The sequence below is a fragment of the Pongo pygmaeus genome, chromosome 1 (genome assembly GCF_028885625.2).
Source record: "Pongo pygmaeus isolate AG05252 chromosome 1, NHGRI_mPonPyg2-v2.0_pri, whole genome shotgun sequence".
In the NCBI taxonomy this organism is placed as follows: domain Eukaryota; kingdom Metazoa; phylum Chordata; class Mammalia; order Primates; family Hominidae; genus Pongo; species Pongo pygmaeus.
Window position 1 is genome coordinate 92524989 of NC_072373.2, and position 24215 is coordinate 92549203.

At 41.5% G+C, this 24215-nt stretch overlaps 1 protein-coding gene across 4 annotated transcripts in view; it reads left to right on the plus strand.

Moving 5' to 3' along the window:
- Positions 1–1957: 1957 nt before the first annotated feature.
- LOC129032757 (Fc receptor-like protein 2) overlaps positions 1958–24215 on the plus strand; it is a 33448-nt gene continuing 11190 nt past the window's right edge. For 2 of the 4 annotated variants that reach the window (XM_054480562.1, XM_054480556.1), the window contains exons 1-7: positions 1958–2047; positions 3295–3315; positions 8422–8679; positions 8938–9222; positions 10393–10680; positions 11584–11862; positions 12122–12238. In XM_054480562.1, the coding sequence (XP_054336537.1) occupies positions 2017–2047; positions 3295–3315; positions 8422–8679; positions 8938–9222; positions 10393–10680; positions 11584–11862; positions 12122–12238 (1279 nt within the window). In that variant the 5' untranslated portion in view covers positions 1958–2016. The remainder of the gene's footprint in view (positions 2048–3294; positions 3316–8421; positions 8680–8937; positions 9223–10392; positions 10681–11583; positions 11863–12121; positions 12239–24215) is intronic. The other 2 variants (XR_010123405.1, XM_054480560.1) reach the window with 2 other exon arrangements.

Here is a 24215-nt window from a genome sequence, read left to right on the forward strand (position 1 = left end):
TAGATTTTTTGGATATAATTACAGTAACTCTGTGGTGCTAATCGTCTCAGACACTTTTTATTGGAGAGCAGGGGATGATGTGCAGCAGATAAAGTGCACTCTGCAGCCACTTTTTTCTTTTCTTTTTTTTTTTTTTTTTTTTTGAGACGGAGTCTCGCTCTGTCACCCAGGCTGGAGTGCAGTGGCAGGATCTTGGCTCACTGCAAGCTCTGCCTTCCGGGTTTGCACCATTCTCCTGCCTCAGCCTCCTGAGTAGTTGGGACTACAGGCGCCTGCCACCACGCCTGGCTAATTTTTTGTATTTTTAGTAGAGACAGGGTTTCACCGTGTTAGCCAGGATGGTCTCGATCTCCTGACCTCATGATCTGCCCGCCTCAGCCTCCCAAAGGGCTGGGATTACAGGCGTGAGCCACCACACCCGGCCCACTTTTTTCTTAATCATATATCCTAGACATCTTATCTTGCTATTAAATACTATTCCACAGAATTATTTTAATGGCTGTTTGGTTTTCCACAGCATTTGACACATAACTTATTTTTAACACATATCTCTCCTTGTGATATATTTTTAGTATTTTCTTTTTACATTATTATAAGCAAGGCTTTAATGACCATCACATATAAATATTAGCATTTCTCAAAGTAAAACTATGATAATAGTGAGAATAAAATGTTAAGTATCCAATTGTTAAAAATTCAATGTTAAGTATTCAGGTAAATGTTAAGTACCTGAACAGGTAACATTGAGTCTATGAATATTTTCAGTCAGTCCCTCATTTATAAGCACCTGTGATTTTTTGGTTTAGAGTTTCATCCTGCATAAGGTTCATTTATGAGACAACATCCACCGGGACTACATCTAATCAAAGTGAGCCTGATAATAGGTGTTCACATAACACATGCTTTGCTTTGTGTGAGATAACTGTATTAGGATCAGCCTGGGGTACAAAAAGCAATGCAGATTAGAAATAGGCAATGTTGTGATTACAGATTAGAAAGATGGCAATGTTTTCAGCAATATAGTGCAAGTGTTTTGAAGTTTAGTAAAATCTCATTCTAGAAAGTCAGCAAATGACTAAGAAAAATTTTACTTAAGAAATATGAGCTATTGAAACAATGGCCTTATTATTTTAAGAACCTTGAGAAGCAATATGTCAAGATAATAGGGCACAAAGTTTAAGAGCCAGACTGTGGAACTGGGCTGCCTGGGTTTGAATCCCAGATCTGTTACTACTAGAAATTGATTAAGCTTATCTTGGTCATTTTACTGGCTGCTATGGTCTGAATGTTTGTGTCCTGGCAAAATTCTTATGTTGATACTTAATCCTCAATGCAATAGTAATAAAAGGTACCCACCTTTTATTACATGACCCTTTAGGGGTCATGAGGGTGGAACTCTTATGAAAAGGATTAGTCTCCTTGTAAAAGAGGCTTGAGGGAACTTGTTTGCCTGTTCCATCATGTGAAGACACATAGAGGACACCATCTGTGAGAAACAGGCCCTCATCAGACACTGAATCTACTGGTGCGTTGATCTTAAACTTCCCAGCCTCTTGAACTATGAGTGATAAATTTATGTTGTTTATAAATTTCTCAGTCTAAGGTATTCTTTATAGCAGCCCCAATGGACTAAGACACTTACCTTTACTAGTACCTCAATTTCCTCAGTCATGTGAAAGGGGATAGTGCCAACTTCAGAAACTTGCTGAAGGTAATAAATAACTCTGTAAGCACGAGGCACTTAGAACTGTGTCTGACTCATTGCAACCGATATGTAAATGCTAGGTATCATCATGAGGGTAAAGACACAAAATTTCTCTGGCATTGAGAGGATCAGCTATAATTGTTTTAGCCCTTCCAGGACAAAGATAATGGTTAAACATTGTGGCACTATTCTACTTCCTTTTTTGCTAATTATACAAAACCTATTCTGAAAAGCACATTTCATCACCTGCTCAGAGGCTCCAGTTGGTGGCCAAGAGTACATCTCTTTTCAAATAGCTGGATTAGGTCCTCATGCTGCTGTGGTCATTGCTGGTCATCTTTGGTGAGTTCAATAATTTGACTGAGAATTGAGGTGGCAGCCGAATGAGGTCCACTGCTCCCAAATGGTCGGAGGTTTTATCGCAGCCCAGGGACTGGTGGGGATGCTCAGGTCCTGCCTGCAGCTTGGGCTTCAGAGGCAGATGCAAAGAAGTAGGCTGAGGACAGTGAATTTGCAGCACTTCCATTAAGCATTAAGCACAATGCTTAATGTTCAAGGTGGACCACTTTACCATTTGCTGGTCATGAATTGCTATTTTGATATCTTAGATCTCATTGAGTAATATAATGTTCTCATAGTAAAATGTTCATAATATTAGCATTTAGCACTGCCCTTCTCCTCCATGAACACTGATTATTCAATTGTTATCTATAAGATTTGGGTTCAGCAGATGCATTGAGACACTTTGCTAATATTCCTCTGTTTAATCGTGGACAATGAGGAAGATGACAGCTGCTGCTAGAAAATAAGATTCCTGGGTGAGTGCAGTGGCTCATACCTGTAATCCTAGCACTTTGGAAGTCCAAGGCTGGTGGATCACTTGAGGTCAGGAGTTTGAGACCACCCCGGCCAACATGGTGAAACCTCATCTCTACTAAAAATACAAAAATTAGCCAGGCATGGTGGTGGGCACCTGTAATTCCAGCTACTTGGGAAGCTGAGGCAGGAGAATTGCTTGACCCCAGGAGGTGGAGGTTGTGGTGAGCCAAGATCACGCCATTGTACTCCAGCCTGGGTGAGAGAGTAAATAAGATCCCTTTCTCTATGCTGTGTAGGCACTAAATAAATATTTGTTATTGGAATAAAAGGGCTCTAACATGAAATATGGCCATAGGAAAGAGACTGATTTATTGATTTCTTAGAACTCTCACAATGTATGTTTCCTGATGAGCCCTTTGTGATCATGTTGTCATGTCTATCTACCACTTGAAAAGTCTGAGTGTGAGATAGAGTGGTGGGGATGGTGGAAGGAAAATGAAATCAAGGAGAGTCACTAAATATCCAACATGGGTATTCTCGACAATCCCTTTAGTCAAGCGTTGGGTTTGCAACTTGCCTTTTGACTACAATGAATCACAGTTAGATGTGTGCTCAAGGGAGATTGAATCGTTAGTAATGAGAGATAGGGGAAATAGAAAAGAAAGGGAAAATGGAAAGAAGTTTTTGAGCAATTTACCAGAGTAATATAAATTTATAAATTATGAGGGCAAATGCTGTGTGCTAATCTCTGGCTTTTGATCTCCTCACAGCTGCAGTCACTGAACAGGCAGGTGAGTCCTCCTTGTCTTTACTGTTCTTGGCCTCTGGCATATTAGTCAGCTACCCCAGGATTCTATAGAGGTGGCTCTGGAAAGCCTGTGAAGATCTCCTAATATTACTGCCCTCTAGGCTGACATGTTCTGAGGTCACGCAGCCTGTTTCCAACACCGCTTGCATGTCTGGGTGACCAGGTACCACCTAGCCTTCTCAAGACCCCACATGCTTGCCTCTTCTTTAAAAGCCTGGCTTTAAGAAGGGCAGTAACATGCAGATTGAAGAGAAGAACAATTTGGAGAGAATTGTTTTCCTGCCCATGGGACTGTAATGCCTCATTATTGTCTGGCTGAATGCTGAATGTTTTCACAGCTCTGAAAACAGTTATTTGTAGAGGAATGTGTCAGAACTACAAACTTCTGCAGGGTCAGAATAAACATGTGTCCTCATTGCTTCTCTAGCTCTAGCTCAGGAGTCAGCAAGCTTTTCCTGTAAAAGGCAAGAGAGTAAACAGGCTAAGCTTTTCAGGTGTGTGCCGTAACTACTCAATGGCATTGCTGTGGTAGCAGGAAAACAACCATAGACCATATGTAAATGAATGAGGATGGCCGTGTTCCAATAACATTTTATTTACCAAAACAGTGTTGGCCTGCTCACAGGCCATAATTTGCCAACGTGTGCTCTAGATTTAGTATTTAGTTTTGATTTTTAAAAAATGCATGTATTACTGTTCTAATCATAAAGAGTGAAATAAAGCTATTTTTATTTCACTCTTTCTGAGTTAAATCTGTGCTCAGTGAAGGAAGTCAATGGGAAAAATATTTTATTCTATATACAGAATCTTCACATGAGCCAAGACAAAATCTAAAGAAAGGGAGAATTGTTCCCTTGCCCATTAAATGCTGGCTACCAAGTGGAAGGGGCTCTTTGGGCTCTAAGGAACAGTGTGGGAAAAGCAGATCCCGCTCTCACCTTGAATGGAACAGGAATGTCCAGGGAGACATTCAGGGGTCCTACCTGGAACTTGCTCAGGAGCAAGTCTGGTCTCTTGCATTCATTTGTCCCACATAAGGTCCCGGAGTCCCACCCTGTGATACCCATCACTCCACTGTCTGTCTGGATGGAAATTAGAGGAAACCTTGATCAATACTCCGGAGGTTTCTGACCATTAGTGGAATCATGCCAAGACAGCAGGCTCCCTGAAGTGAATCACCTACAACCATTCAGAGAACAGGGCAACAGCCACTTCATTCTCTTTCCTTTCCTTTAGCAAGAGTTTCTCAGAAAACTAAGATGTTCTTCAGAAGTTTGAGATCTTTTCTTTTTAAAAAGAGTAAGAGAGACCTTAGTCCAGCATGATGTACTGGAAAGAGCAGGACTTATATAGCCAGAAAGACCAAATTGAAATCATGGCTTTGCTATATACCTGCTATGCAGGCTGGGCAGTCACTTGGCCAAGACTGAACCCCAGTCTTGTCTCTGGGGAAAAGTTTCTGGCCTGTTGAGAATTACAATCCCTTGCAAGGTTTGAAAATGCTATTCAGCAGAGCAGCTTAAAAGGTCTTTCTGTCCCCATCCATTGCCTCAATGCAGTCTTCTACCCCATTTCCTCTTTTCAGCCCCACCCATACACTGCACTCACCACCTGGGACCTTGCCCTTGCAAAGCTCTGAGAAATACCATTTGCTTTTAGTTTTTGCTGTTGCTCTGGTAAAGATATTTTTCACTGAAATTCTTGTGAAAAAACATTATTCAGTCCTGTACATCTTGCCCTGAGTTAAATCTTTGTCCTCCTATTTATTTGCTCTACCTAAGAACTTCTCTGTTCACAACTTACCCTTCTCCCTGCCCCCTACCACTGTCCCTCCACTGCAGTTCTCCTCTGTACTCTCTGGGGGTCAGCACAATTCTATTGGGCACCTCTGTGGGTAGAGCCACTCTCAGCCAATTGCTGGAGGATTTGGAACTCCCTGAGGATGAACAAGTCAGCTTTGGGACTTGTTGCCCTCCTCTTCTAGGGCCTCTGACTCCTTGCACTCTGCTAATGGTGCACACAGATTAGAACTCTTGAGGTTGCACCACAATGACAGCCAGTGTAGAGCCAGCACACTTCTGCTGAGGCCTCCAAACTGCAAGGTGGTTGGCATTGGAGCCATCACAGCCACGCCAGAAGCAAGTGGGTACAAACTGTCACACAAACCCATTATGACTCTTTGGGGTTCCCTGATATGAAACTATGGATCAACTTATGTCTACCCCATAGGTACGACATCACTCTCAGAGGGTTTGACTTCAAGTCACCTTCATTTATTCAGTATCCCCAAGTCCACCCCGTCTCACAGACCTGAAACCCATTATTTTGGTTGCTCTTGAAGCGCAGTTATGTTGACCTCTTATTCCTCCTCAGCCATCGTTAGCTTCTGCAACAAAGACATCCCCCATTAAGACTGTGAGATTCGTGGCTCACTGAGTGGTCCATAAATGCCAGCACCATTGTGTGCTTCTCTCACAGAATCCTTAAGACAGCCTGATGAGAGGCAAATGTTCTTTGTTGTTCCATTTCTCAGATGAGAAACTGTAACTGAACACAGGTCCAGCTGCTCACTACTTGCAAAGTCCAATTAACAAGAGAGAGATCTGGTAGAAAGAAAGTGACTTTTTAATTCCAAAACTTAGCTGAGGGGAAGTAGTACAGGCTTCTGCCTTGAGGGTACCACTTCTACTTCTGGGGCAGAAGGCAAGGGCTTTTATAGGGGGACTTGGTATGAACAGCATGCAGAGGAGAGAGCGAGGTGGCACAAGTCTACAAAACTTGCTTTGGATGTCATCTGTCAAGTGATTTGGCTGGCACCAGTGTGGGCAGAACTAGGTTGTAAACTGAGGCAATCTTCTGGTGGGAGAGAGTTCTAGAGGCACCTGGTTTGCTTTGAGTTTCTGTCTCTGGAACCTCTTAAGTAAACACACAGCTAGATATGCTTTCAGTGCAAGGAGTGGGTGATGGAGAGAAGGTAAAAATTATAATTGCATGAAAAAGGTAAAAATACTTCTTTTTTTTCTTAGAAAAACAGGATACTTGGTTACAAAACCAAGGTCCAAAGAGTAAAGTGCTTTGTCCAGTATCACACAGCTAATAACAGTAGACTTGGATTCAAAACAGTGTGATCTGGCTCTTCACCACTAGGTTAAACGTTGTGAGAACTGAAATCCATCAGTATCTCCTGGTGGTAACGATGACTCTCTCTGGCCGCATCTTCACTTCCAGGCCTCCGAGCTTTAACATCTCTCCCCAGCGGATTCCTCTCAGAGCTGCAGGCCGGCTCACCCTGCTGCTCCCACTTGCAGGTCTGCTGTTATGGACTCAGGATCATCCACTCCTCACTGCTCTCCATCCTTTGGCTTGCTCTTGGGGCAGTCTGCCTCTTACCAAGCAGTTTGAGGATATGAATAATTCCTAATGACCAACTCAAAGTCTCACTTTGTCAGCGGCAGCCAGAGCCAGTGAGGCTTCCTGTCATGCCCTTTTCAACAGTGTCTCTAATCATGACTCCTCCTCCTATCCCCAGTGATGTTCTCTACAGGAATCTTTCCTGTTTGTGGAGGAAGACTGTATCAGTGGCTTAAAAGTTGGCTTGATTCCGAGTCCCACGGTGGAGTTTCCATGAGATCTAGTATCCATTTGTGAAGGAGGCCACAAGTCTTGAATTAAGTTAATTGTTTCTCCAACCAACCTTTTCTGCCCTGCTAATTTTATATATATATATAATCAGATTGTTCCCCAATGTCCAACAAGTAATTCTGGTTCTGCTGAAATAGCCAGTAGCAAACCATACATTTTGCCAAAAATTATACTTCCAAATGCCACAGATTTCCTGTGGCTTTTTGGCTGTAGCTCTGCAGTAGTATTTTATGAGTCATCACATCTCTTATTTTACTGACTTTTGCTTCCTTCTACTACACATCTGACAGTCATGATACAATTGAATAGTGATAGGAAAGATTTTTATTTGAGATATAACTTAATTCCTTACTTTGTGGTCAGAATTCTCTACTATAATCATAAAATATCATGAAGATGTCATAGACACAAAACATAGTCTGGTACCATAAATAAATGAAGTGACGGGGTCAAAATTAGAGAACCTGTGACCAGTCTAAGGAAAGCAACCTCTGGGGAGGACATTTGTCTTTGGCAATAGCTTTTTTCTTTATATGATCAGTCTCTAGGAACTGAGCCTTGGATTAAAAATAATCTCTACTTCACTGAACGGATGAGAAAAATTTTCTGAAGGCATTCAAGTAGAGAATTCAAGTAGTTAATTAAAGATACTGGATCTTATTCCAGTAACTGGCGTATTCCCAATAATCTACGCCACTTGATGGTTTTATCTGGTGAGGCAAGAAGAGGGGATGGGACCTGAATTTATAACACTGTATAGAGCTCTGAGGGCTGGATGAAGGCATGGGGGATGAAAAAATAAAGTGCCCACTAAGGACAATGGTTTCCCTGTGTGGTGTCACTGATGGAGAAAGCTGAAGATGAGGCGTTTATCAGAACACTCCTTCATGAACATTAAAAAACCATGTTTACCTTGACACCCCTGCAATAGACTGAATGTATCTCCCTCAAATTCATATATTGAAACCCTAATCCCAGTGTGATGGTATTTGTAGGTGGGGCCTTTGGGAGGTAATAAGGTCATGACGGTGGAACCCTCATGAATAGGACTAATGCTTTTATAAGAAGAGGCCAGAGAGTTAGCTGATTAGTTTTCCACCATGTGACGGTAGAGCGAAAAGTTGGCAGTCTGCAGCCCAGAAGATGGCCGTCATCACAACCTGACAATGCTGGCACCCAGACTTCAGGCTTTCAACCTCCAGAATTGTGAGAAATAAATCTCTGTTATTGATAAGCCACTCAGTTTATGGAATTTTGTGATAGCAACACAAGCTAAGATAGCCCCTCAGGAAACATGAGATGAAACTCTCGGTAATTAAGGCATGGATTGGAACCTCCATCTTGTCTAAAGAAGTAGAGGCTATGCCTGAGACCACCTCACTGCCAATGGAGTCTGTCTGGGTTCTCTGCAGAAATGGCAAATCCGGTTTCCCTCCTTCTCTTGCAGATTCGCTGACCCTTGTGGCGCCCTCTTCTGTCTTCGAAGGAGACAGCATAGTTCTGAAATGCCGGGGAGAACAGAACTGGAAAATTCAGAAGATGGCTTACCACAAGGATAACAAAGAGTTATCTGTTTTCAAAAAAGTCTCAGATTTCCTTATCCAAAGTGCAGTTTTAAGTGACAGTGGTAACTATTTCTGTAGTACCAAAGGAAAACTCTTTTCCTGGGATAAAAATTCAAATATAGTAAAGATAAAAGTCCAAGGTAAAACCCTCACTTCTGTGGGATGGGCTGGGTAACAGACCACGGCAGCAAGGCAGGGTGGGTACTGGGTAGGGGAAAGCTGCTCACGGGCCAAATATAGACGGGAGTGCTTGTGGTTTGACCATCAAAGGAGCCATGATGGGTGAGAGGTGTCTAGCTCTGAATGTCCTGTTTGCTGGGGTTGCTTCTTACCGGAGGCTTTTCAGCAGGAATCTTAGCTCTCACTGCTTTGCGAACTATTGTGATCCTTCTCTCTAGAGCTCTTTCAACATCCTGTGCTGACTGCCAGCTCCTTCCAGCCCATCGAAGGCGGTCCAGTGAGCCTGAAATGTGAGACCCGGCGCTCTCCACAGAGGCTGGATGTTCAACTCCAGTTCTGCTTCTTCAGAGAAAACCAGGTCCTGGGGTCAGGCTGGAGCAGCTCTCCGGAGCTCCAGATTTCTGCCATGTGGAGTGAAGACACAGGGTCTTACTGGTGCGAGGCAGAAACGGTGACTTACAGGATCAGAAAACAGAGCCTCCAATCCCAGATTCACGTGCAGAGCAAGTATCAGTGAGGCTAAGCCTGGAGAAAAAAGATAGGAGTGCTATAGCTTCAGCTTGGACTACTAGTTTGTTTCTTTGTTCAACTCCTGTCCTTGAGGAAAGTGAAAATTAAGCTAGAAAAACCCTCCAGGTTGCGGCCGGGCGCGGTGGCTCATGCCTGTAATCCCAGCACTTTGGGAGGCTGAGATGGGCAGATCATGAGGTCAGGAGATTGAGACCATCCTGGCTAACACGGTGAAACCCCGTCTCTACTAAAAATACAAAAAATTAGCCGGGCTTGGTGGCGGGCGCCTGTAGTCCCAGCTACTAGGGAGGCTGAGGCAAGAGAAAGGCGTGAACCTGGGAGGTGGAGCTTGCAGTGAGCCGAGATCGTGCCACTTCACTCCAGCCTGAGGAACAGGGCGAGGCTCCGTCTCAAAACAAAACAAAACAAAACGAAACGAAATACCCTCCAGATTGCTCCTGGCTTCCCATTTCAAAAGAATCAGAAATGCACTAAGCCCCTTATAATCTTTCTTTTGTTTGTTAGTTAAGTAATATTCATTGATCAAGCCTTCATTGATCACTGACTGTATGCCTTGGCATTTAGTAGTGGGTGGGACACTTCAAAAGGCAAACCACCTGCTGTCTAATGGCTCTCCAAATGTCTCCACATGATGAGATTGCAACACAAATTGACTTATTAGAAGGCAATGTAGCATCAGGAAAAGCAGATGTGAATGAACAGAGTGGTCAGAGGAGAAGTTGTATTTGGTTGAACCTTGAAATTAAGAATGATAGAGGAATTATTATTGGGACCGTTGTTAGGAATAATGACTTTTCCACTGCAAGACTGAAGATATCAGTGCCCCTCTATACTCTGTGCAAATGTGTCTGTGACTCATCCAAAAAATTGAACAGTTTCCTGTCTCATGGAGTGGATGATCCATCACAAATTCTTTAAATATTACTACCCATGAAATTGGCCAGGGTTAGGACATTCAAGTGTCTTTATCCACATTCCTGAAGGATAATTGTTATAGATTCCCTACCTCCATAGGAATGCTTATAATGGATTATTTATACAATCTCCACATTCCCACATTTTGCATTAGAGAATGGAATCAGTCAAACCCTGTTCCCAGAGTTTCCCTTAGAGTTCTCACCTGTTATCTTATATCCATCTAGGAATCCCCATCTCTAACGTAAGCTTGGAGATCCGGGCCCCCGGGGGACAGGTGACTGAAGGACAAAAACTGATCCTGCTCTGTTCAGTGGCTGGGGGTACAGGAAATGTCACATTCTCCTGGTACAGAGAAGCCACAGGAACCAGTATGGGGAAGAAAACCCAGCGTTCCCTGTCAGCAGAGCTGGAGATCCCAGCTGTGAAAGAGAGTGATGCCGGCAAATATTACTGTAGAGCTGACAACGGCCATGTGCCTATCCAGAGCAAGGTGGTGAATATCCCTGTGAGAAGTGAGTGACACTCTCATTCATATCTTCCAGAAATTCCCAAACCAAGGTCATGATACACAGGAGTCCTGAGGAAATTTCAGGAGGCCCCAGGGATTAGTGCTGTGGAGAACCAAAAGCAATTTGAAAATGGGTTACCCTTGTAGGTTAGACTGCTGACCTGTTTCTTTTTGTGGAAGGAAATATAAAGAGGGCTGTAATTGATTATGAAGCATAAGCATTCTTGCAATCCTATGATAGGATAATAAAACATCTATTACATGAAACCTTTGGGCTCTGGGCCAGGGAGTGTCATGGATCTAAAAGGCTCATAGTGGTAACAGCCTGCTTCATTTTATGTCATCTCCTTCAAAGTGATTAGAGTGTTTCCAGCTTGCCGAAATTGCACCCAAAGGGAGACATTTGGAGCCATGTTATTGGTGATTTACTGGTGTGGAAAATTACCTGGTGTTGTAGCCAAGTAGTCATTTCCGTTCTAACCCAGTCCTAGAGTCCTGAACTGGGCTGAATAAACATACCTAAATATATGCTTAGAAATGCTCCTATGTATCAGTTTTCCCAGGAACAACTATAATATTATAGAAATCTTAAAATTATTTCCCAATAAAAAATTATAGGATACAAAAGAAAAAAAGAAATATGAAGAGGGCTGGATGGGCACAGGAAAACAATCAGATGAGAACAACAGATGACCGTGTCTGTAGGCAGCACCCAGAACTGATATTCCCCTCAAACGTCTAAACATATTGTTGAGAAAATTATCTCTAACTGTTCTAGTGGGAATGTGGGAATGGAAAGTATGCAACAGCCATGGGGCCAGGCCCTTTGCTGAGCCTGCAGAATGGGAGTTTGTGAATCTATTGCAGCATCACAAATCTTTTCTGATAACCCCTCTGTGTCTGTCAGTTCCAGTGTCTCGACCTGTCCTCACCCTCAGGTTTCCTGGGGCCCAGGCTGCAGTGGGGGACCTGCTGGAGCTTCACTGTGAGGCCCTGAGAGGCTCTCCCCCAATCCTGTACCAATTTTATCATGAGGATGTCACCCTGGGGAACAGCTCGGCCCCCTCTGGAGGAGGGGCCTCCTTCAACCTCTCTTTGACTGCAGAACATTCTGGAAACTACTCCTGTGAGGCCAACAACGGCCTGGGGGCCCAGTGCAGTGAGGCAGTGCCAGTCTCCATCTCAGGTGGGTGGGTGTTACCTGGATACAGAGTTTGATGACAATGGCTGTGTCTCACCAGCCTGGAGATGTCTGCCGTGTGTGAAGAGGGGGAAGGTGATCTCAGTGTCCAGTTGCTTCTCTTCTCCCAACACTAACCTGAAGAGTACAGACTACACTTCAATGATCTCTTACATGAATTTGTATTTACCATCCCTATATAGCATTTATAAGAAGGGGCCAAGTCTTTAACCTCTGGGGCTGAAGCACTGTTGTCTTTCCTCAGGACCTGATGACTATAGAAGAGACCTCATGACCTCCGGAGTTCTCTGGGGACTGTTTGGTGTCCTTGGTTTCACTAATGTTGCTTTGCTGTTGTATGCCTTGTTCCACAAGATATCAGGTTGTATCTACTATTTGGATTCTCCATATTTTGCCATGACCTTTCCACTACTGATATAGATTGAAATTACAAAAAAAGAAGAGAGAAAAGAAAACCCTCCAAAATCCAATAATTTCTTTTTATGCTTCATAATTCTGCAAGGCTCTGTGCAATGCTCAATGTGGTCATACTGCTAATTATACAATATGTCACTGTTCCCTGTGCATAGTCACTTGAGATTAAATTATTTACACATTCTTTCCATGCTTGACTTTTAAACTAAAAAGTCTAATTCTTAATTGCCATTTAGTAATTTTCAATAGATATAATTAGCTTACGTACAACGGAGCAAAATGTAGTAAGGAGCTAGATTTAAAGGAACACAAACAATTTTTTTTTTTTTGAGACACCGTCTCACTCTGTTGCCCAGGCTGGAGTGCAGTGGCACGATCTTGGCTCACTGCAAGCTCCGCCTCCTGGGTTCACACAATTCTCCTGCCTCAGCCTCCCCAGTAGCTGGGACTACAGGCGCCTGCCACCACGCCCGGCTAATTTTTTTGTATTTTTAGTAGAGACAGGGTTTCACCGTGTTAGTCAAGATGGTCTTGATCTCCTGACCTCTTGATCCGCCCTTCCTGGCCTCCCAAAGGGCTGGGATTACAGGCGTGAGCCACAGCGCCTGGCCAGGAACACAGACAATTTAATGTGCTCTTTTTTCTTTTTATTTATCCATTTCTTTTTAGCCATCTTCTTTATGAAAAGAGCGATGACTCCTTGAATTCTTGGATCCATGATATAGACCGTAAGAAGCCATCTTCACTTACATGTCTGGCCGTTGATGCTGGCTATAGTTTGCAGTTTCAGCTGAGAGTCAACTAGAGCACATATACGCAGCCTCTCAACATGGCCTGAATTTCCTCACAGCATGATGACCTTAAAGTAGTCAGACTTTTAACATGTTGATTCAGGCTCCAAAAAGCAAGTGTGATAATGAAGCTGCAATACATTTAATCAATGAATTTCAAAAAGTATGATGTTGTGTCACTTCTATGACAATTTTATTATGTCCTGGTGCTTCAAACTTGCCTAGGTATCAGTGGAGAGGGCACAGACTTCACCTCTAAATGGGAGAACTGTCAAAGAATTTTAAGCCATATTTTTTAAATTTCCACGTATAACACCATGAGTTTGAATCTGCTATGTCTCCAAACCCCACAACACCGTCAAAAGCACAAGCTTCTTGGCTGTCCTCTCCGGAATCAGCAAATGCTCCATGGAACAAGTAATTTCAGAAGTTAGGTTTTTCTCCCTGAGCCCCTCCCCGTCTTTTGTTGAAGATTTTTGTGTCTATGTTCATCAGGGATATTGGCCAGTAGTTTTCTTTTTTGGTTATATTCATGTCTGATTTTGGTATCAGGGTAATTCTATCCTTGTAGAATGGGTTAGAGAGAATTGCCTTCTTTTCAATTTTTTTGGAATGGTTTGAGGAGGATTGGTATTAATTCTTTATACATTTGGTAGAATTTGACAGTAAATCCATCCAGTCCTCGGCTTTTCTTTGTTAGGAAGCTGATTATTAATGGTTCAATCTTGCCGCTCATTATTGGTTTATTCAGGTTTTCTATTTCTGCCTGATTCAATCTTGGTAAATTGTATGTTTCCAGGAATTTATCCATCTCCTGTAGATTTTCCTGTTTATTTGTAATAATCTCTGATGATCTTTGTTATTTGATATCAGTTGTAATGTCTGCATTTTCATTTCTGATGATGTTTATTTGGGTCTTCTTTTCTTGGTTAGTCTAGCTAGCAGTTTATCAATTTTGTTTATCTTTTCAAAGGACCAGCTTTTGTTTTATTGATCCCTTGTATTTTTTTTAGTCTCTATTTAATTTAGTTGTGCTCTGACCGTTATCATTTCTTTCCTTTCGCTAATTTTTAACTTAGTTTGTTCTTGGTTTTCTAGTTCCTTGAGGTGCTTCATTAGATTGCTAATTTGAATTCTTTCTACTTTTTTGATGTAGGTGTTTATTGCTATAAACTTTCCTCTTAGCACTACTTTTGCTGTATCCCACAGGTTTTAGTATGTTACGTCTCAATTTTCATTTGTTTCAAATATTTTTGATTTCCATCTTAATTTCTTCATTGACCCAATGGTTGTTTAGTAGCATGTTGTTTAATTTCCACTTATTTGTACAGTTTTCAAAATTTATCTTGGTATTGATTTCCAGCTTCATTTCCTTGTGGTCTGAGAAGATACTTGATATGACTTTGATTTTAATAATTTGTTGAGACTTGTTTTGTGGCCTAACATATGGTCTATTTGGGAGAATGTTCCATGTACAAGTGAGAAAAATGTGAATTCTGTAGTTGTTGAACAAAATGTTCTGTAAATGCCTGTTAAGGCTATTTGGTTTAAAGTACAGTTTAATTTCAATGTTTCTTTGTTGATCTACTATTCAGATGATCTGTCTAATGCTGAGAGTGAAGTGTTGAATTACCCCACTATTATTGTATCAAAGTCTGTCTCTATTTTTTATTTAAGTAATATTTACTTTATGAATTTGGGTGCTCAAGTGTTGAGTACATATATATCCTCTATATTCTCTTGCTGGATTGATCCTTTTATTTTTGTCTTTTTTTTTTTTTTTTTTACTGTTATTTATTTATTTATTATTTTGAGGCGGATTCTTGCTCTGTCGCCAGGCTGGAGTGCAGTGGCGCAATCTCTGCTCACTGCAACCTCCCCCTCCTGGGTTCAAGTGATTCTCCTGCCTCAGCCTCCCAAGTAGCTGGGACTACAGGCACGTGCCACCACGTCCAGCTATTTTTTGCTTTTTTTTTTTTTTTTTTTTTTTTTTGAGACAGAGTCTTGCACTGTCACCCAGGCTGGAGTGCAGTGGCACTATATCGGCTCACTGCAAGTTCAGCCTCCCGAGTTCACGCCATTCTCCTGCCTCAGCCTCCCGAGTAGCTGGGATTATAGGTGCCTGCCACCCTGCCCAGCTAATTTTTTGTATTTTCAGTAGAGACGGGGTTTCACCATGTTGGCCAGGATGTTCTCGGTCTCTTGACTTCCTGATCTGCCCGCCTTGGCCTCCCAAAGTGCTGGGATTACAGGCATGAGCCACCGTGCCCAGCCTACTGTTTTTGACTTAGTCTGTTTTATCTGATATGAGTATAGCTACTGCTCATTTTTGGTTTCTATTTGTGTGAACTATCTTTTTCCATCCTTTTACTTTCAGTCTATATATGTCTTTACAGGTAAAGTACATTTCTTATAGGTAACACAGAGTTGGGTCACATTTTTAATATCCATTCAGCCAGTCTATAGATATATCTTTTCTTTGTTTGTTTGTTTTTGAGACCGAGTTTTCACTCTTGCCACCCAGGCTGGAGCACAACGGTGTGTTCTCGACTCCCTGCAAATTCCATCTCTCGGGTTCAAGAGATTCTCCTGCCTCAGCCTCCTGAGTAGCTGGGATTACAGGCACCTGCCACCATGCCCAGCTAATTTAGTTGTATTTTTAGTAGAGATGGGGTTTCACCATGTTGGCCAGGCTAGTCTCGAACTCCTGACCTCAAATGATCTCATGCCCTGGTCTCCCAAAGTGCTGGGATTACAGGCATGAACCACAGCACCCCGTCTATATATTTTAAGTAAATAATTTAATCAATTTACATTCAAGGTTGTTATTGATATGTGAAGTTTTCTTCCTGTCATATTGTTAATTGTTGTCTGGTTGTTTTGTGTATTCCTTGTTGTTTTTTCTCTTAGTGTGTATTTTCTACATCTAACAATCTTGGGGAATTTAAGTGGTTTGCAATGCTTACTCAGCCAGTACCTGATGACCAAGCCTCAAACCTAACATTGTTGCACCTCCTGGCTTTACCTATGCATTTTCATGATGGTAAGTATTGTCCTTTCACTTTCAGGTTTAGGACTCCCTTGAGCATTTCTTACAGGGCTGGGATAGTGGTGATGAACTTCATCAACTTTTGCTTATCTGGGAAAGATTTTATTTCTCCTTATTTATGAAGGATATTTGGCTGGATTTAGTTTCCTTCACTGGCACTTTGTTTACTTTAGCACTTTGAATATTTCATATCATTCTCTCTAGACCTGGAAGGTTGGAGTGTATTTTTTGTTTTGTTTTGTTTTGTTTTTCTTTATAGGTGACTAGAGGCTTTTCCCTTGCCATTTAAAAAATTCTGTCTTTGTATTTGACTTTAGACTGTTTTATTATAATGTGCCATGGAAAAGACCTTTTTGCATTGTATGTGCTTGGGGATCTCAGAGGTTTTGTGTCTGGATGTCCAAATCTCTTGCTAGACTTTGGAAGTTTTCATCTATTATTTTATTAATTAGGTTTTCTAACCTTTTCATTCTGTCTTTGCCATCTGGGACCCCAATAATTTGAATACTTTTCTAAAAGTATTCAAAAATGTGCCAATTCTTGGTCCTCCAAGTGACTTAATCACATACCCGAAGTGGCTATGCTGGGCCAGGCAGGTGAAAGGGTTCTCAGGCCCCTGGGCAGCCAGCATGGTTTGGGCAATGGCAGTGGCAGTGGCAGGTCCACCCTCTGAGTCCCCAACAATGGATACTGGTGTTGGTAGTGGCTGTGATAGGCTGGGCAGGTCAGACTCCAGACCTGCGGATGGTGCATGTGGGCAGGTATCAGTTGTGGTGATAGTGGCAGAATTGGTAAGCCCAACCTCAGGTCCCCTGGAGGAGTGTTAGGTGCTGTTGTGGTGGACTGGGCTGGGTAATTCCCTGGCCCCCAGGCTGTGTGCTCTGGCATGGTCAGGGGAAGGGCAAAACCATGCTGGGTGGGCTTATCCTCACTCTCCCTGATCCTCTCTGCTCTCTTTTCTCAGCAATTCTTCACTATCTTATTACCACTTCAGTGTTTATAAACAGACTTTAAAACTCTTTTGCCCAGCTTTTCTAGTTGTCCTTAGTAGAAGATTGGTTCAAATGCATTCATTAACCATTACTGGAAGTTTGAAGGCATCTACCTTTTACAACCAACATATTCCTTAAGCTGCCGTGTCTTTTGGCATTTTCAGCATGACTATATGTTTTTGTAACATATTATTTCTAATTTGTCAAGAATTTAGACAAGTCAGAGTGATTTGTCATACTGAGCCCTATTAATATTTCACAAGTCAAAAAAAATTACCAATGACCCAATTATTGTGTCAACCACATATGGCAGGTTTACATATATTATCTGTAATTATCAAAAGTTATTTTTAAGTGTGCCTTTTTGGGGAGACAAGGTCTTGCTCTGTTGCCGAGGCTGGAGTGCAGTAGCACAATCTTGGCTCACTGCAGTCTTGATCTCCCAGGCTCAAACCACCCTCCCACCTCAGTCTCCTGAGTAGCTGAAACTACAGGCCCATGTCACCATACCCAGCTAATTTTTTGGTAAAGATGGGGTCTTACAATGTTGCCCAGGCTGGTCTCGAACTCCTGAGCTCAAGCGATCTGCCTGACTCAGCCTCCCAAAGTGATGGGATTACAGGCGTGAGCCACCACTCCCAGCCTAAGTGTCTGTTTTCTATATCTAACAATCTTGGGGAATTTAAGTGGTTTTTTTTTTTTTTTTTGTGCTCACTCAGCCAGTAGAGGGCAGACCAGAACCTGTACCTGCCTGACTACTAAGCCTCAAACCTAACTTGCACCTCTTGGCTTTACCTATTGTCCTCCCATAAGTTTCACCTATGTCAGTAAGGTGTTATTTATTTTAACCTATCAAATACAGGACAAACATGGGGCACATCAGAATCTCAATGTGATAGCTTTGAAGCTCTTGTAAAATGCTTTCTTACGCTTATCTACTACAACAGGTGAAATAAATTTTGGAACTCATTAATTTTCTTCCACATAGTAAACATTTAAGCCAGTATTTTATTTTATTTTTTACTTCCAACGTTTATTTTAGGTTCAAGAGGTACATGTGCAGGTTTGTTACATAGGTAAATTGGTTGTCTTGCAGGTTTGGTGTACAGATAATTTCGTCACCCAGGTAATCAGCATGATACCAAATAGGCAGCCCTTCCTTCCTTCCTTCCTTCCCTCCTTCCTTCCTTCAGCCCTTCCTTCCTTCCCTCCTTCCTTCCTTCAGCCCTTCCTTCCTTCCTTCCCTCCTTCCTTCCTTCATTCCTTCCTTCCTTCCTTCCTTCGTTTCCTTCCTTTCTTTCTTTCTTTCTTTCTTTTTCTTTCTTTCTTTCTTTCTTCCTTTCTTATTGATGAAGTCTCACTCTGCCTGCCAGGATGGATTGCAGTGAACAATCTTGGCTCACTGCAACCTCCACCTCCCGGGTTCAAGCGATTTTCTTGCCTCAGCCTCCTGGGTAGCTGAGATTACAGGCGCCTGCCATGACGCCCAGCTAATTTTTGTATTTTTTTTTTTTAGAAGAGATAGCATTTCACCATGTTGACCAGGCTAGTCTTGAACTCCTGGCCTCAAGTAATCCACCCGCCTCGGCCTTGCAAAGTGCTGGCATTACAGGAGTGAGTGAGCCACCACACCTGGCCCCAATAGGTAGCTTTTCAATCCTCACTCTCTTCCCTCCCTCCACTCTCAAATAGGTCCCAGTGTCTGTTGTACTCTTCTTTGTGTTCATATGTACTCAACATTTAGCTCTCACATATCAGTGAGAACACATGATATTTGGTTTTCTGTTCCAGTGTTAATTCACTTAGGATAATGGTCTCCAGCTCCATCCATGTTGCTGCAAAGGACATAATCTCATTTTTTTATAGCTGCATAGTATTCCTTAGTGTATATGTAACACATTTTCTTTATCTGGTATACTGTTGATGGGCATCTAGGTTGATTCCATGTCTTTACTATTGTGAATAGTGCTACAATGAACATATGCATGCATGTGTCTTTACAGTAGAATGATTTATATTCCTTTCGGAATATACCCAGTAATGGAATTGCTTGGCCAAATGGTAGTTCTATTTTAAGTTCTTTGAGAAATCTCCAGACCGTTTTCCACAGTGGCTGAACTAATTTACATTGCCACCAACAATGTGTTAAGTGTTCCCTTTTTTCTGCAACCTCACCAGCATCTCATTTTTTGACTTTTTAATAGTCATTCGAACTGGTGTGAGATGGTATCTAATTGGGGTTTTGATTTACATTTCCCTAATGATTAATGATATTGAACATTTTTTTCTTTTTTTATTAATTTATTTTATTTTATTATTATTATACTTTAAGTTTTAGGGTACATGTGCACAATGTGCAGGTTAGTTACATATATATACATATGCCATGCTGGTGTGCTGCACCCATTAACTCATCATTTAGCATTGGGTATATCTCCTAAAGCTATCCCTCCCCACTCCCCCCACCCCACAACAGTCCCCAGAGTGTGATGTTCCCCTTCCTGTGTCCGTGTGTTCTCATTGTTCAATTCCCACCTATGAGTGAGAATATGCGGTGTTTGGTTTTTTGTTCTTGCGATAGTTTACTGAGAATGATGATTTCCAATTTCATCCATGTCCCTACAAAGGACATGAACTCATCCTTTTTTAAGGCTGCATAGTATTCCATGGTGTGTATGTGCCACATTTTCTTAATCTAGTCTATCATTGTTGGACCTTTGGGTTGATTCCAAGTCTTTGCTATTGTGAATAGTGCCACAATAAACACATATGTGCATGTGTCTTTATAGCTGCATGATTTATAGTCCTTTGGGTATATACCCAGTAATGGGATGGCTGGGTCAAATGGTATTTCTAGTTCTAGATCCCTGAGGAATCGCCACACTGACTTCCACAATGGTTGAACTAGTTTACAGTCCCACCAACAGTGTAAAAGTGTTCTTATTTCTCCACATCCTCTCCAGCACCTGTTGTTTCCTGACTTTTTAATGATTGCCATTCTAACTGGTGTGAGATGGTATCTCATTGTGGTTTTGATTTGCATTTCTCTGATGGCCAGTGATGGTGCACATTTTTTCATGTGTTTTTTGGCTGCATAAATGTCTTCTTTTGAGAAGTGTCTGTTCATGTCCTTCGCCCACCTTTTGATGGGGTTGTTTGTTTTTTCTTGTAAATTTGTTTGAGTTCATTGTAGATTCTGGATATTAGCCCTTTGTCTGATGAGTAGGTTGCAAAAAATTTTCTCCCATTTTGTAGGTTGCCTGTTCACTCTGATGGTAGTTTCCTTTGCTGTGCAGAAGCTCTTTAGTTTAATTAGATCCCATTTGTCTATTCTGGCTTTTGTTGCCATTGCTTTTGGTGTTTTAGACATGAAGTCCTTGCCCATGCCTATGTCCTGAATGGTAATGCCTAGGTTTTCTTCTAGGGTTTTTATGGTTTTAGGTCTAACATGTAAGTCTTTAATCCACCTCGAATTAATTTTTGTATAAGGTGTAAGGAAGGGATCCAGTTTCAGCTTTCTACATATGGCTAGCCAGTTTTCCCAGCACCATTTATTAAATAGGGAATCCTTTCCCCATTGCTTGTTTTTCTCAGATTTTTCAAAGATCAGATAGTTGTAGATATGCGGCGTTATTTCTGAGGGCTCTGTTCTGTTCCATTGGTCTATATCTCTGTTTTGGTACCAGTACCATGCTGTTTTGGTTACTGTAGCCTTGTAGTATAGTTTGAAGTCAGGTAGTGTGATGCCTCCAGCTTTATTCTTTTGGCTTAAGATTTACTTGGTGATGCGGGCTCTTTTTTGGTTCCATATGAACTTTAAAATAGTTTTTTCCAATTCTGTGAAGAAACTCATTGGTAGCTTGATGGGGATGGCATTGAATCTATAAATTACCTTGGCCAGTATGGCCATTTTCACCATATTGATTCTTCCTACCCATGAGCATGGAATATTCTTCCATTTGTTTGTATCCTCTTTTATTTCCTTGAGCAGTGGTTTGTAGTTCTCCTTGAAGAGGTCCTTCATGTCCCTTGTAAGTTGGATTCCTAAGTATTTTATTCTCTTTGAAGCAATTGTGTATGGGAGTTCACTCATGATTTGGCTCTCTGTTTGTCTGTTATTGATGTATAAGAATGCTTGTGATTTTTGTACATTGATTTTGTATCCTGAGACTTTGCTGAAGTTGCTTATCAGCTTAAGGAGATTTTGGACTGAGACAATGGGGTTTTCTAGATATACAATCATGTCATCTGCAAACAGGGACAGTTTGACTTCCGCTTTTCCTAATTGAATACCCTTTATTTCCTTCTCCTGCCTAATTGCCTTGGCCAGAACTTCCAACACTATGTTGAATAGGAGTGGTGAGAGAGGGCATCCCTGTCTTGTGCCAGTTTTCAAAGGGAATGCTTCCAGTTTTTGCCCATTCAGTATGATATTGGCTGTGGGTTTGTCATAGATAGCTCTTATTATTTTGAGATACGTCCCATCAATACCTAATTTATTGAGAGTTTTTAGCATGAAGCGTTGTTGAATTTTGTCAAAGGCCTTTTCTGCATCTATTGAGATAATCATGTGGTTTTTGTCTTTGGTTCTGTTTATATGCTGGATTACATTTATTGATTTGCGTATATTGAACCAGCCTTGCATCCCAGGGATGAAGCCCACTTGATCATGGTGGATAAGCTTTTTGATGTGCTGCTGGATTCAGTTTGCCAGTATTTTATTGAGGATTTTTGCATCAATGTTCATCAAGGATATTGGTCTAAAATTCTCTTTTTTTGGTTGTGTCTCTGCCCAGCTTTGGTATCAGGATGATGCTGGCCTCATAAAATGAGTTAGGGAGGATTCTCTCTTTTTCTATTGATTGGAATAGTTTCAGAAGGAATGGTACCAGTTCCTCCTTGTACCTCTGGTAGAATTCGGCTGTGAATCCATCTGGTCCTGGATTGAACATTTTTTCATATGATTTTTGGCTGCATATATGTCTTTTTTGGAGAAGTGTCTGTTCATGTCCTTTGCCCATTTTTAAATAGGGTTGTTTGGTTTTTGCTTATTGATTTGTTTGAGTTCCTAGTAGATTCTAGATATTAAACCTTTTTTGGATGCACAGTTTGCAAATATTTTCTTCCATTCTATAGATTGTTTATTTACTTTGTTAGTTTCTTTTGTTGTGAAGAAGCTCTTTAGTTTAATTAGGTCCCATTTGTCAATTTTTTGTTTTTATTGCAATTGTTTTTGGCATCTTCATCATGAAGTCTTTTCTTTGGCCAATGTCCAGAATGGTATTTCCTAGGTTTTCTTGTAGAGTTTTGTATTAGTCTGTTCTCACAGTGCTATAAAGAAATACCCAAAACTGGGTAATTTACAAAGGAAAGAGGTTTAATTGATTCACAGTTCCACATGACTGGGAAGGCCTCAGGAAACTTACAATCATGACAGAAGAGGAAGCAAACATGTCCTTCTTCACAGGGTAGCAGGAGAGAGAAGTGCCAAGGAAAGGGGGAAAAAACCATCAGATCTTATGAGAACTAACTCACTATCACGAGAACAGCATGGGGGTAACCAGCCCCATGATTCAATTACCTCCCACTGGGTCCCTCCCACAACAAGTTGGGATTATGGGAACTACAATTCAAGATGAGATTTGGGTGGGGACACAGCCAAACCATATCAAATCTTTATAGTTTTAGGTTTTACATTTAAGAATATGATCCATCTTGAGCTGATTTTTGTATATGGCGAAAGGTAGTGGTCCAGTTTCAATATTCTGCATATGGTTAGCCAGTTATTCCAACAGCATTTATTAAATACAGAGTCCTTTCCCCATTGCTTGTGTTTATCAACTTTGTAGAAGATCGGATGGTTGCAGATGTATGGCTTTATTTCTGTGTTCTCTAATCCATTCCATTGGTCTGTGTGTCAGTTTTTGCAGCAGTACTATGCTGTTTTGGTTACTGTAGCCTTGTGATGTAGTTTGAAGTTGTATAGTGTTATCCTTCTACCTTGGTTTTTTTTTTTTTTTTTCCTTGGGATTGCTTTGGCTATTTGGGCTCTTTTTTGGTTCCAAATGAATTTTAGATTTTTTTTTCTAATTTTGTAAACAATGTCATTGGTAGTTTTCTAGGAATAGCCTTGGATCTGTAAATAGCTTTGAAGAGTGTGGCCATTTTAACAACATTGATTCTTCCTATCCATGAGCATGGAATGTTTTTTCATTTGTTTGTGTCATCTCTGATTTCTTTCAGCAGTGTTTTGTAATTCTTGCTGTGGAGTTCTTTCACCTTGTTGGTTAGTTGTATTCCTAGGTATTTTTTCACTTTTGTGCAAGCCAGTATTCTCAAGTTCAATGGAAGTTTTATTTTTTAAACAGATGATCTAAGTAAGTCTGATATTACACTTCTTCACACCTCTGTGCTACTTTATTCCCAAAATATCTTTGCCAGTTCCTCATTCTTTTATAGAGCCTCCTGCCTCATCACTGCTCATTCAGGGGTGAAATGGCCACCCTCTATTTGGGTAACCAACTCTGCTCTGTTTCTTCACCAACAAAATGAGAAAGTTACCTCAGATCTACGCCATGATACACCAAGCCCATCTTCAACTGTTTTATACTTACAAAAGACAATAGTTGTTCTTTCCCGTGAAGACAGTGTAGGGTGTCTGTGTTGGTCTTCTTGGGATAGCACAATAAAATGCCACAGATTGGGTGGCTTAAAGAACAAAAACTAATTTTCTTTTTTTTTGAGACGCAGTCTCGCTCTGTCACCCAGGCTAGAGTGCAGTGGCACCATCTAGGCTCACTGCAAGCTCTGCCTCCTGGGTTCATGCCATTTTTCTTCCTCAGCCTCCCCAGTAGCTGGGACTACAGGCACCCGCCCCCACACCTGGCTAATTTTTTGTATTTTTAGTAGAGACGGGGTTTCACTGCGTTAGCCAGGATGGTCTCGATCTCCTGACCTCGTGATTCACCTGCCTTGGCCTCCCAAAGTGCTGGGATTACGGGTGTGAGCCACCGCACCCGGTCCCTAAAATTAATTTTCTTACAATTCTAAAGGCTGGGAAGCTTAAGGTTAAGATGCCAGCAAGATAAGTTT